Source organism: Dermacentor silvarum, chromosome 7, assembly GCF_013339745.2.
Source record: "Dermacentor silvarum isolate Dsil-2018 chromosome 7, BIME_Dsil_1.4, whole genome shotgun sequence".
In the NCBI taxonomy this organism is placed as follows: domain Eukaryota; kingdom Metazoa; phylum Arthropoda; class Arachnida; order Ixodida; family Ixodidae; genus Dermacentor; species Dermacentor silvarum.
The window spans coordinates 115,639,117-115,653,796 of record NC_051160.1 but is presented as its reverse complement, the minus strand read 5'-3'; the positions used below and the strand labels follow the sequence as shown (position 1 = coordinate 115,653,796).

Sequence of the window (14,680 nt, the reverse complement as noted above, 5' to 3'; positions counted from 1 at the left end):
CCACCGCTGCATTAAGGGGTCTCTCCTAAGCTTTTGCTCTATGGCGGTGTCCGAGCAATGCCGGTCGGAGGCGCTGCCGCGTTATTTGGCGCGCTGCTGAGAGTGTTGTCGGTCCGCGGTATGTTCTAATTAACCATCGCAAATGCTTTCGCGTTCGAATTACCGAGTGTATTCGCCCATTGAAATACACATAACTTTGATGGGACCACAGCGTCAGTTCGAATAAACCGGCAGTTCAAATTAAGTGTGTTCAAGTTAGCGAGATTCGACTGTATTTCGGAAAAGTATCCCTAAAAGTTAGACTGAGAATGCCACTCGCACATTAAAATAGATCATTCAGTGCATTTTTCCTATCTGCAGCTCTTGACACTAGTTTGTTTTGCAACCGTTTTCTTTTTGTCAGTCTTTTTGACATTTATGATCATAGCTGGTGCGTTTTTGTGCATTTGTTGTTGCTGCAGGTGACGCAGAGTTCGCCTTCACGGTCCTGCTCCACACGTACCTGAGGCTGAACGACGTGAACCAGTTCTCCATATCGGGCCTCCGAGGCAGCCCCTATGTTGACAAGGTGAGATCTCGGCTTTCAAGGGCACTAAGAGAGAATACAGAGTCAAGCCAGACTGGAGGATTGTATGCACCACAGAATTGCAGCTCTATGTGAAATCTTGAGCAGGACCAGGCTCAGATTTCACACGGCAAACACTAGGAGTCTTGCCCAATACCATGCTTACGAAAGTACTTTATGTGTGCCGCCATACAATGGTTGTCACTGTTGTTTCGTCATTGCACTTGCCAAAGCACCCACTGCAGTGCTTCAGTGACTATGGCTTTCTGGTGCTGAACACATGGTCCTGGGTTCGACTTCCAGCTGTGGCAGCCACATTCTGGTGGACATGGAATGCAATAACACTTGTGTACCATTATTTTGGTACCATTATTTTTGAAGCCACCGGGTAGCTTCAGGACACTAAACACCCAAATTTTTTGATGCAAAAGCAGCACAGGTTCTTAGCATAAGTTTCTTTACATCATAATAATAAAATGTAACATATGTCTCTTAAAACAAAAGGCGCAATGTATTAAATACAGCTAAGGTAGGTAGAGTGAAGCCTTGTTAATTCAGCACTTGTGAATTTAGAAATGCGGCTTGTGAATAGAGTTGCCAACTCGAGCGGATGCAGTAGAGATAGGGGGAGAGGGAGGCAGCTGCTGGTGACGACCGACCGTATCATTGCAAGGAGCCGCCAGTTATACGTGCAACAAAGTTTCAAAATTTGTTTAGTCCTACCATGTCACAATTTACAAGGCAGGCGCTTTGTTGCCTGGCTTACACGGCTACCAATATAGATAAAGGTACTGTGAATGGTCAGAACCTACAACAAAATGGAATCCATGACAAAATACTAAACTGCCTTTATGTATGTGGCAGTGCAATGCAAGCCTAAAGGGAAGAATGTGCAACCGAGCTGTCAGCATTATAAAAAGTACATTTGGTTTATTGATTGTTATTCAGCAAAATACGCAGGTCATAACATGCACACATATTTAATGGAATGAGGCATCCTTGCACTAATTTGTATGATATCTTGTTGATGTAGATTTGCCAGTTCATGTCTCAATGAAAGTAACTTTTGATATTTAACCAGACATAATTAGATTTTTTGGTTAATTTCATCTCCACCAAAGGTCCCAACCAGTGACCATCCATGCCTAATTTGAAAATTGAAAAGATAGCTAAAAAAGAATTAAGTGGAATTTTTTTTAGACCTGCATATTTCGCACCAATCTTTTCTTATAAAATGTTGCCAGGAATGCCTATTGCATTTTTAGTGGTCTTGCTGAAAAAAAAATGTGGAAAGTCATTGTGTATTATTTATTTCTCAAAACTGCACAACTACAAAAATTGCAGAAAGTACACAATGAGTCAAGTTGTCATTGGCACCAGAGAACGCTCATAGTGATGATGATTCACCTTGTCATTGGCAGTTAATGGGTACTCCTTAGCAATGAATTTCGAAAAATGTTTTAAGTGTGAACATTTTTTTAGACCGGCATGCTTTGTGCCATTTCTTTCTAAAAATCATGATACCACAAATGCATATTGCATTTTTACTGGTCTTGTTGAAAAAAAATAGCAGAAGTCAAAGTTTATTTTCAAAATTACGAGAAACTGCACATGTACAAAAACTGCAGAATGTTCACAACGAGTTAGCTCGTCATTGGCACCAGAAGACGAGTTACCTCGACATTGGCAGGGGTTAATTCTGTAGCATAAAAACTGTTCATATTTCACTGTTATGTTTACATTGAGGGGATGCTAAAGGGTAACGTTGGAACTGGATTTGTTAATTATATTGTGTGCCAGAAAGTGAATCTAATGATCAGCAGAGGCTTTCTAAGTGATAAAGTATGCGAAAACGAAAGTGTGGTAACTCAAGTGTGATGACACCACCTTGAATGCACTTTTGAATGCAGTGGCCATTGGCTGGATTTCCTTCTTTTTTTGCTAGGCACGCCTAAGCAGTGCCTCTAGCAGAACCAAAGTGAAGCAATCTCATGGTGATGATGATGATGGTTTATTGACATCCATATTGAAACGGGGCTGTAATAACTGGTCACGTAGGCTGCTTGAATTAATCAGGCGTGCTTTACGTGCTTTTCGTGCTAACATTCTTGTACACATCTCTTTAAACTTTTTTCTCTCCCTCAAAACTTCTCTATCTACCTTTTACTGCTACCTATGCTTGTAACAGATTCGGTCGTATCAAGCTCTTCCCTGCTTTTTTTTTCCCACCAATGCTCTAAACGTCTCTTGCTTATCTCGACTGCCGACTGGTTGACGCTTCCGTCCACTTTAAAATTAAGCACTCCTGGAAGTTGTATGTTAGTTATGGGTCTTACTGGGTGAATCGCTGCGAGTTTCATTAGGATATGCTGAGTGGTCTCGAGATGTTTGTTGCAGCAGACAAACGCCTTATCTTGTTCTGATTAATTGCTCCGATATGTTGTAATGTGATGGCATTTAGGGCCCCGTGTCGCAGAAAATCGAGCGTCCGCAACCGGCGTGTGATCGCGGGTGGCGGATAAAATCATCCAACCACATCGACCGTGCAGGCCCTCCACGTGGTGCAAGGTTTTTGGTGAACAAAAATTGCATTTCTCACAGTGAAATTCGCCAGAAAAATGGTAAAGTACGACTTTACCATGCTGCGTCGAATTCGCCGTCGGATTGTTTACCAATCGGCATCGGATTGTAATTGGCATGTACGAGAAAACCTAATTCTGCTACGAGGAAACTCAAACACAAACCCCTTTTCCAGCATTTCTACCAGACCTGCACGTGTAGGGGCAATAGCAAACAATTAATAAAATAATAAAAAACGGTGCTAGGGCCTTCACATTTTAATATAAGACCACTTATACTGCCCCTGGAAAAACGTCTTTCCAGCAATGCATTTCAGTTTAAAAGTGAAGCCAACTTTAAGGGGATCGGTGTAAGGTTGGTCTTTGTAAGCTGGCTTTCCCACGTTCAGTGTTGCAGTGAATGAAGCCTACTTGCCGTATGCGAACGATGCGATGCGAATGGGTCCGGATAACACTATCGCGTTCTACTCTTAAAGGCGAAGCTTAAGCGTCCTCCAATTTTTTGTGCTTAGGCAACCAGCTTGAGCCTCTAATAACAAGGCATTGCCCTTTGTGTTATCGTACAGGTTTTCCATTCTAATTTCTTTCTTATTCTTTTAAACCTCCATGGTCTTGCATGATAACAGATGGTGCAGGAGTGCCATCTAATGGCAGAGAATGATACCACTGCCCAATACTCTGGCCTCTTTGAGATTATGCAGCCCAATGAAAAGTCACATCCACTCTTCTCAGTGTTGTGTAGATACAAACGCTTGTCGTGATAGGCGTAGCATGGCAGGAATCATTCTGCTTGGGCATGGCAGCATGCATTTTTTTAGTGCAGTTTGAATGGCAGAAAAAAGGAGGTGGGGGGAGAAGCTGTGAGGGCATTGCAGTGGCAGAATTTGATTGCAGATGAGGCACATTCAAAACATGTTTGTTGGAAAGTATCTGCGAGGAGAGATGCCCCTTAACATGAGACACATACTACACTTTTTGCAACAGGTATTGCACGGCCCCTCTAATGAGAGGTAGTAAGGAATCTCTATGGAGGGAGGACGGTTTGTGACTTGCGTGCAAAGCTGCTCGGTGCACTGTGAATGTAATAATCGCATGAAACAGGAATGTGGTGATTTCTTTGCTGTCACACCACGCAGGTGAAGCAGGGAGAGAAGAGCCTGGAATGCGAGGACCAAGTGCGCATCAAGGGTGCCACGGACAGGTAGGTCTTTATCTTTCTTACTTGCCTTTTTTATGCAAAACATTCTTTGCCCCATATGGGACACTTTGAGGTATGTTCCTGCTGGAGCTCTTTTCAGGCCTACACGTAAAACACAAAACTTTGCTCCCTAACAAATGCAGAACCTGTGGTCGCTGGTAAAACTGCCTTACTTTTCGAAACTGCGGGTGATCGCTATGCTGGCATTGGCGGATGACGAGAAGTACGGCAGCACAGATCCCGTAAATGCTTGCTTGAGTGCACAACTGAATAATTTGATTGTCCCTTGGCTGAGCAGTGAAAGTTGTGTACGTAACATGGGCGTATCGTTTTTTTTTTTTTTGTGCATGCAAGCAATACGCCCATTTCACTTCAGCTGAAGCTCTAGCTGTGGTTACATGCCAGCCACCACCACACTTTTGTAGTCTTTATTTTTGATGCTACAAGCAAATATAGTTACACCGATCCAAGATGACGCCACATACGAGGTGTGTTCAAAAAGAAACCAAACTTTTCAAATAGTGCGCCAATCTGCAGAGGGAGCACGCTGCGGCTCCTGAGCACATGTAGCGGCCGGTTTAGACAACAAACTGCCATTTGCCGCGTTTCACGCTGACCGTTAATTGGCAAGCTACAGCCGCTGAAGTGAGCGCGTGCACAAGCCTTTCGTCGGATTAGTGCCAAAGGGACAATGAAAGAACTTGAAGAACAACGTGTGGGTGTGAAATTTTGCTACAGACTTGGGAAATGTTTCACAGAGACATTTCATTTGCTTACCCAAGCATATGGAGAGGAATGTATGAGTCGCACACGGTGCTATGAGTGGTTTCAGCGTTTCGAACACGGCAGAATGTTGGTCCCAAGCCTGGACGACCCTCCACATCAACAGATGATGACTACATTGAGAAAGTTCGTGCTGTGATTCGTGGAAATCGTTGTTTGCCATATTGACTTGTGTAAAGGCCGCACTTTTCTTGCACAATTTTGATGAGGTGCGGCCCTGCATGGGACTGAACATCTTGCTCAAAATGGTACCTGCCCAGCCGGTGACTTCTACACACCCCAGCTCTCGCCATCTAGTAGTAGCAGCATGCAGAAGTACGCAGCACGCAAAAATTCAGTGATGTTCACGCCAGCATCAGGGCTCCGAACGTGATTGCTTCTCCCTTGGAAATGTTTTTCTTCAAATTTTGGGCTGCCAAGTTGGGGGTGCATTTCTTATGTGGGTGCGGCCCTTACACAAGTCTACAGTAACTGTTTGAGAAGCTGCTGACAAAGTGGGCATCAGCGTAGGATCATGCCATCAAATTTTGAGGGATAAACTTAAAATGCGTCATGTCAATCCAAAACACATGCTGCATTTGTTGAATGACGATTAGAAACAGACCCGTGTTGAAATTAGCCAGGAACTGCTTGCCACTGCCAGTGGCAAGCAGTGATGAGACGTGGGTTTATGGCTATGATTTTGAAACGAAGGTCAGTCGTGGCAGTGGGTGGGCAAAGCATCTCCTCGTCTCAAAAAATCGCTGCTATTCCACTTTGTGAATGTGAGCTACCGGCGGAGCTGTAAAAGAACTGCACAAAGACCACTGTGCAAGTAACTACGAAAATGAATGTTTATTGCCATTGCACAACTCTGCGAACACGCACAATCGCTACTAATAGCAGCTCAACCTGTCGAGGTGTCCAAATTGAAACGCGCTAAGCATCTCCAGACGCTGGCTTGCCCACAATAAATACCTAAGGGCGGTCTATGCTGCTTGTCGGTGCATGCATCTGTGGCGTAATGGTTTCAATGTCAGGCTTCTGTGCTAAAGGTCGTGTGTTGGAATCCTGCCGGCGGATGATTTTAATAATGTTTATTTAATTATTTATTACACAGTACTTTGTTGAAAATGACAAATTTACTAAGTCCAAGAGAAGTTTAAACCAGTAGGACAAACTTTAGGCAAATCCATGTTCTTCCCATAATTCGCACGCTAGCTGAACCGCCCCGATTGCAGCTCGCGTAGGTGCTAGTGTCTCTAGTAATTATTGTGTGAAACTCTATGTATTGGGTGGTTTTTTAGCTTTCCTCTTGCTACGCCAGGTGTCGGCACATGCCTTACTGTTTTGTTTTGGCCTCCTCGGAAGTTTTGAGGCGCAGACATCGAAAAAATCAATGGGAGTGTAGAAACCGATTCTTGCATGCTTTCTTACGGCTCCGCTGTAAAACAGCATGCAGGAGTCGGCCAAAGATCAAGGTGATGTTGGTTGTGTTTTTTACTGCAAAGGTGTTGTACATCAGCAATTTATACCACGTGGTCAGATGGTACACAAGCAAGTCTGCCAGGTAATTCTAGCACATTTGAGGGATGCTGTGCGCAGTAAGAGACCTGAATTGTGGGAAAACCAGACTTGGATGTTGCATCATGACAGTGCACCGGCTCATGCGTCGCTCCTTGTCCACAGCTGTGTAGCATAACATCACATTCCTGTGTGCCCCATTCACCAGGCTAGGTCTGGTATTCACCAGACCTAGCCCCAGCAGACTTTTTCCTGTTTCCCAAACTTAAAAGCCTGTTGAAAAGTGATCGTTTCCAAATCATGAAGGATATTCAGGGCAATACGACAAGAGACCTGCGTGCCATCCCAGAAAGTGCGTTCCAGGAGGCTTTCCAAAAATGGCAGAAATGATGGGAACAGTGTATTGCCAGTAGAGGGGACTACTCTGAGGGGGACAGGGCTTAAAATGTTGTATAATAAACAATAAAGATGTTATAGAAAAAGTTTGGTTTCTTTTTGAACACACTTCCTACTCTCAAAAAAATAACAATTGGGGAGGGGTGAGGGGCAGTGCGCACATGACTGGAGACGGGAAAGGGAGAATGGGCTGGGCAGGCTCATCATTATGGAGCATATATAAGTGAAAAAATGAAATTATGGGGTTTTACGTGCCAAACCCAGTTGTGATTATGAGGCACGTCGTAGTGGGGGACTCCGGAAATTTGGACCACCTGGGGTGCTTTAACGTGCGCCTAAATCTAAGTACACGGGTGTTTTCGCATTTCGCCCCCATCGAAATGCGGCCGCCGTGGCCGGGATTCGATCCCGCGACCTCGTGCTCAGCAGCCCAACACCATAGCCACTGAGCAACCACGGCGGGTGCATATATAAGTCCCTTGCTGCACGAACCATTCATATTTTGAGACACGCACCTTGCTCATTTTTTTTATATGGCATCTACTGCCTTTCAGATTCAATGCCTTGCTTGACAGCATCTGTCGAAACAGTGCCGTTTTGTCAGCAGGAATATTTTCAATGATGCGAGGAGTGTTTTTAGTCTATTAGGAGAAGCGTACTTGCAGGGGCATAGCGTTTCATATATTCACTGTGGCGGTGACCGGAAGTTCAATATACGTCTAATGCAGCGCTATGCTTTTGCATGGGATTTCCAAGGGGAAGTTACGTATTTGATATATCTGGGCTTGACTTCCTAGTTTTATTTGAAATGTAAAAATGATAAAGAAAGAAAAATGTAAGTGCACAAAAGAACAACTGCCCGCAGATGAACCTACTTCCTTGCGTTACACATGCGATGCTGTTACGAGGCACTCCCAAGTCTAGATCTAACACACATATAACACTCAAGAAAGTGGATGGGAAAACGACGCCACGGTAGCTTAATTGTTAGCCCTTTGAGAGTCAAAGATGTAAATATACAATGCCGCGAACAAGTCCCAAATGGTTAATGCCACATATTTACGGCGCCAATTGTAGCATTGAAGAACGCACCAATTTTTCAACATTTTGTTGTCCAGCAAGTGCTGCTATGCTGTGTGGATACGAGTAATTTTTTTTTCGCTTCGTAGTTAGTCTCTTAGTTTTCATTCCACAGTGTCTTTACGCTAACGTTTCAGGAAGCGCTCACGTGGCAGTTAGTTTTGGTGTCGTCTCGCTGGCTGTTTCTGTTTGTTGTGCCCATAAAAACTGATGTCTATCTGGTTTATTATCTCTCAAAGGCTCACCACTAGGTTCTTTCTTGTTAATTGCTCAGCGGGTTGCGATTGCATCTGTTCACAGGCTGGTATATGCAAACGATGCTGTCATGCCTGCACTTCGTTTCTCATGACTAGTGAAAACTGATTGTCCCTTGTTGGCAATGAGACAAGACTGTTACTGCTTGTCTCATCAATAAAGAAACTGGTTACGTGCAGTTCTTTGCTGGAAAAAAAGCAATTAAATTACAGGGAGTGTTACCAAGTGAAGAAATGTAATTGATAAATTACAAATCTACCAAAGTGCAGCTGCCATGGTCGAGAACCAAACCTCCAAGACCAGGCTTACGAGAAGGCCACAGTAGCCACCAAGCACTGGCAGAGCATATAGGGAGCAATGTGCGATTGACTTGCAGCAATACATACCTGCACTGCAGGATTGCCTAGCTGTGGTGGTTGAGATCTGTATGAGATCTGTAGATCTGAAAAATGAAATCTCTATTTAGGAACTGTCCCTGACGAGAAGTACTACTCCGATGTGAAATACTGATGGGATGTGTTGTCACAGTATGCTTGCTTCCTCGCTCTTTCTGCTGCTGTGCAGAGTCTACTGCCAGACAAGTGACACCCACACATGCAGTGTGGCAGGCAAGCCCTGGGTCATCGTGAAGACCGACAATTTCCCGGACATTGGTATGTTTCGGTCTGGAGGACATTTTTTCTTTGCTGGCCTAGGATTGCAGCTTGCGCTACTCGCTACTGTAACACGCTAAATGTGTTAGATTAATCTGGGGAAAGGAACAGCTAGATTTATTGTCAGTAGGAACCGAATAAAGCCAAGGAAAGCACAGGGGGGGAAAACCTGTGTTTTAGAATTGAAATCTAGAAATACTAATGAAAAGGCAAATGAAGGTGGCAGAAAGACGACTGGCCGCTGGTGGGAGCCACGCCCTTAACCTCCATGTGACGCACGCCATGCTCTACCATTAGAGGTACAGCGGCAGCTGTCCCCCCTCTTCTTGGGTCATGTGTAGCATGCACCACCACAGTCATGACTGACGCTGGCAACACTCCGTGGCTAGGTATTGTACAAAGTACAAAGACGCACACCAATATCTAAAAAAGTGAATGAGGGGAGGGACAGGCCGGCGACATAGATTTATTGTTAAGGCACCGTGTGTGTCATGGAGTTTGAGGGTCTGTCTCACCGCAGTGGCAAGTAGTTCTTACGCCACTCTTCCCTGTGACCCAAGTTGTCTACCAGCTTGGGGTCAATAAGTATGTGCTGGCGGCTGTCTTGCCATGCAGACAACTTGAACAACTAGGTATGTGCCTGAATAGATAACTTGCTGCTGACTGCTGTCTGACCTAGTAGGCAACTTGTGTCACTGAGCATGAGCCTGAATTGACAACTTGCACTCAATAATTGCTTAACTTGAGCAAAACTGGTAAAATCTCTACCAATGATGACTTTCCCATCACCAAATTACAAACTAGGGCTGTGCGAATATATAACAATGTTGGAATAATGAATCGGATAGTGTCCTATTTGATTCGAGTACCCTATTCGATTTGGTCTTCGAATCGAATAGTCATTATTCGTAAATGCAAATATTTTTCTAATACTCTTCTAATATTTCAAAACGTCAGCTGCACGCAAATAAACCGAACATGGGAGGAAAAGTGTGGTAAACTTTCACCCCCGTATCGTATAGACACAAAGCATGAGAACAGGAGCAGGCTACGTTGCTTAGGTAGCCATATTTTACAGGCTATACAGCGATCATTCGCTCTCTCTGAAGAGTCCTGTGCATGAGAAGATACGAGTTGTTTGCTCCTAATGCTCCATCTGTGCTTTTAATAATCAATGCTTCGTAACAACTATGTAGTGACAGAAACTTGCTAACTTTATAAATACAGTGTAGACCGCTTATAACGTAAGTCGCCGGAGTCGCGAATATCCGCACTATAACCAAGGCAACAATTTTCAAGGCCCGCACATATGCAAAACATGTGCACTGAGCCGCCACGCGTATGCGACAGTCGAGGAATGCGGCTAGAACGTTTGCATTCAATTTACAGTCGAATCTTGTTAATTCGAACCAAATCACGCGGCGGCACCTCCGACCGGCATTGCTCCGGCACCGCCATAGAGCAAAAGCTTAGGAGAGACCCCTCAATGTCGCGTGCGAACAAAACAAAAAAAAAGAAAGAAAAAAAAACTGCGGCAGAAATTTCACCCTCTCTCAAATGGCAAGGTCGCTGATTCTGCGTTGCGTCGGAACATGCGTGTACATGCCGGCAGTCTCAGCCACGCTACCGTAACGAAACTTTCCACGCCAGCAAACGCCCGCTTCCCGATAACGGCAGAAAACGAAACTTCGGGGAGCTGGCGCCGGGCCAGCTGAAGCGGGTGCGCCTGCACGGCGGCGGGAGCGCACGGTGACAGTCGAAAGTGAGGGAGCTACGAGGGAGGGCGAGGGGAGCCACCGAAGCGGCGGAGTTGCCGAGGCGAAATCCGCTTCCCTGCCGCCCTCCTTCCTCACATTTCACGGTCTCCGCGTGCGCCCTTCGCCGTGCTGTGCCGGCGCCGCCCGCTCCCTGAACTTTCGTTTACTGCCATTATCGTGAAGCGAGCGTTGGATGGCGTTGGCAGTTTCGTGGCCCTCACTCGCTATGCACGCCGTGATATTTCACAACTCGCACTCAAGATTCTGGTTTCAGCCTCACTGGCTGTTCGCTGGCACCACGTGCCCTTCTCCTCCACTTCGTCTCCCTTTCTTCCTCGAGCACTCCTTGGGGCGCCCGTTTGAGGGGAGCGTTCGCCGTCTCCGCTGACTTCCGTACTCCCAGGCAGCCGCACTGTAACCGGTATTTCGTTTCCCGCAACTGCACTATAAGCGATACGTGTATACATGGAGTGCTATGGGAAAATTAACGGGAGTCTGAAAAGACTGCACTATATCCGGTCCTGCACTATAAGCGGTTACGTTATAAGTGGTCTATGCTGTACTAGGATGTGAACATCATTTTATATTATGACAGCGTTCATTGGCGCTTCTTTCGGCCTGCTCATTTCCCCGTGACAATATTAATCGTGATAACGGCTGTTCGTTATGTGAAAACTATTTGATATTCGATTTGATTTGCTTTTGGCACTATTAAATTCGTATTTGATTGGGTCTCAAAAATCACTATTCGCGCTCCCCTACCCTATTACTCCTACCCTATTAGAAACGTACTACCACTTGAAGGCTGATCGCATTAACACAGATAATCATCCCCAAAGGATGTGTCTGGACAGTTATTCTGACATTTCAGTCTTGAAAAAAAAAGTTAATTTCCCTGTTGCTTTCCATGGCTTCGTTGGTCTCATTTGGTTCTAAGTATGCAAGATGCATGTTTTAATGTTAATTTACCATCTGCAGCAGCCAAGCATTCAGCTAGGTATAAAGCCAGCCGAATGCCCGTGCAAGATACCATGGCGGAACTTTCCCCATACACCCAGCAAATAGTACAATGTAGTTGAACAGTGGCCATGGTTTATTGTGGTGTGGTATAATATAGGGCTGGCCAAGTTTTTTTCTTTAATGTCAGGTGCTCTGGATTCTTCAGTTTTGGAAAGTAACTTATACTGGGTCACCAAGGTTAGACCTTGGTGCCACTTTTAGCCCTTTAATAACAGTACCTATAAATACTTGAAGGAAGTGTTTGTGTGCTATCTAAATGTGCAGAACACATCAAGAATCGGCATAACCAACGACAAAAAATATTTTGTGCAAGCTTTTTTCAGCAATAGGAGGGGAAACTCCAGGCAGAAAACTTGAAATGGGCTTCACTCCAAGCCACCTAGGGCTTTGTTTGATGATGATGAAACATTTATTGAGGGAATAAGATGGTCATAGAGATCCTATGGGTGGGGCCCCATGTCCTGGGTTCCACTGGCCTCGGCTGCCTGCCGGACTTTGTTGAGTGGCATCATCTGCACCTCCGGGTCCGAGCTGATGAGCTGTACCTCCCATTACTCTGTACTGGGGATTAACGGCTTATTTAAGTAATTATGTAGCCTTCTAGTTACTTAATTACTTAAATAAGCATTTAAGTAATTAAATTACATTTAAGTAATTATGTAGCCTTCTAGCCAACAGCCTTAACCGCTGGACAAATAAAGTTTATTCCTATCCTATCCTAGCCTTCTAGGTTTCCTCTCACAACCCCCACAAAATGTGGTAGGGCAGGCTTACCTCCACATTATGGACACGAGTTTGGATATAGTGTCGGATGTAGCACGTGTAGCTTTAGCTAGTGTGGATAAACATCCACCTGGATCTTTCTTTAAGATTGACAGCCTCTTCCCCCCCAAGAGGGACTTGTGTGGAGTCCTGTATTTTTGATGCTTGAAATGTTGGTTTTCTAGAATTTCTGTAGTGCGGAATCGGATATTAATCGCGGGCGAAGGGGAAGGACGGCCCTCTCGTTGCCCTCTAGTCCGGGGTGACCCAGGCGTCAGACCAAGCGGTAGTAGTAGGTTGGCATTGGTTTGAGCAGACACGCCACAGCTGCAGGCACGCAACCCGCTGTAAAGAGGCGGTATGCGTTTTGCGAGTCTCAAATTATAACTCCTCTTCTCCGATAGCCAGGGCGATGGCCATCGCCTCTGCCCGTGCCAACGAAGCGATGCGTGTCTACAAACTCATTCACAAACTGATTCTTCGGTCCACCACCATCAAGATGTGGCCTCGGCCATCTTTGTGGTACCTGTTACGACATTTACTTCCTCTAAATGATCAAGCTTTGTCATCTTTCCAACAGACCGGTACAAATGAAAGGCTGCACCGGACATCGGTCTGAAGACCTCACTAAAGTATAAACCGCATGCATGCGATCTTGCGCGCGACAGCAACAAGCGACGCAATGGAGATGGCTGCCGCGTTCGCTCGTCGCCTACAAGTCGTACCGCATGTGAACAACGACTTTGAACTACGTCTCCACGGTGTTGCCGGTATGAGGGCAGCAAATACGCGCCGAAACTGGCGTGATGTGTGTTTTAATAATTGAAGTTGATGTGTTTTAATGTAAAGAGCAGCATAAATATTTCTAAAGGTCTTTAACTATGTTCTTATCCTCGCACGTATCAAAATTGAGTCGTTTGCTCATTCCGAGCGAAAATTGGTAGTACTTGACTGATGTACATCCTGTTCCGGCTCAGCACCATTGGCTAGTCACTCATAGCACTTCCGGGCGACGAGCGACGAATTCTAGTTTCCAGAACCGAGCGATCGAGCGACAAGAATGAGCGATCTGTTCGCGCATCGGTCGAAGCTGTCACTCGTCGCCGTTGCGCACAAAATCACTCTCATGCGGTTTGGGCATAAATCATTTAATTGGTAGCAGCGAAGGGCAGTGTGTACAAAGGACAGGGACATAACCAACGCAAGATTATGACTCGCTCTTACTGGGAATTCCTCATTCAAGGGGAACAATCGCAAGCCCCTATCCCAATCACGAAAGAAGTTCCGCAGGTTACCCAGTCTTTTCAGATCGAGATAAAGACACGCTGCTTCCTTCAATGTAGTGTGTGTGCGGCCGCGGATATCTAAGAGCATCACAGATCTGTTATTGCTCTGTTTGATGCGGCTAGGAGCCGCTTGTCGCTCCAGCAAGGTAAGGTGCTGGGGACCCCACATCTATTTAATAGGCTTGAGTCTTGTTCGTTATCGGAATTAACCAGACAAATCGCTCCCCCAACTAAGAACGGCCATGAACCACCATCTACTGAATCGAGAAAGACGGTCCAATACCATCCGCTTGCGGAGCAGCTCTACCCTGGTGATTCATCTTTCTCGGTGCCTATCTGGATGCATGTTTCATGGTAGCGGAGCCACCCAAATTTGTTTCCTCGTTTCTCTTGGCAAGTCCATCAGCACCTCGTCTAGGTGCTGCAGATGTGGCAGGATGCCCGCCCTGCTAGAGATTGTTCTCTCTGAAAAAGTGCCACTCAGTGAGTCCTTCTGCAACATCAATACTGCAGCCTTAAGCTAGGTGTAAGTGTTGTTTAAGCCGAGGGCTAGCAGCCTTTCTGTCAGCGTGTAACAGGGCAGCCCTAATGCCTCCTTGAAAGCGCTTCTGGTGATAGCATCCACCTGTCTCATCGGTCTCGGTCAGCGTGTGATAGGGTAAGGTCTATGTTACCCTGCTCATGACAAATCTGATGGTGCCTCCCTCCTTCAGGCCGTCCTTATGATATGTAATTCTCCTAATCATTTGGAATCTGCCTGGAGGTTCTGTTCAGTGAGGCGATCGTGTGTGTAGCCCTTTCATTTTGCTCTGGATCCAGTAGCCCAAGACTCAGGCTTTTGAA

General features: G+C 45.6%; 1 protein-coding gene across 1 annotated transcript in view; it reads left to right on the top strand.

Moving 5' to 3' along the window:
* LOC119458370 (uncharacterized) overlaps positions 1 to 14,680 on the top strand; it is a 60,798-nt gene that overhangs the window by 42,627 nt on the left and 3,491 nt on the right. Inside the window, exons 7-9 of the mRNA XM_037720202.2 lie at positions 462 to 568; positions 4,281 to 4,345; positions 8,924 to 9,012. Coding sequence (XP_037576130.1) covers positions 462 to 568; positions 4,281 to 4,345; positions 8,924 to 9,012 — 261 coding nt within the window. The remainder of the gene's footprint in view (positions 1 to 461; positions 569 to 4,280; positions 4,346 to 8,923; positions 9,013 to 14,680) is intronic.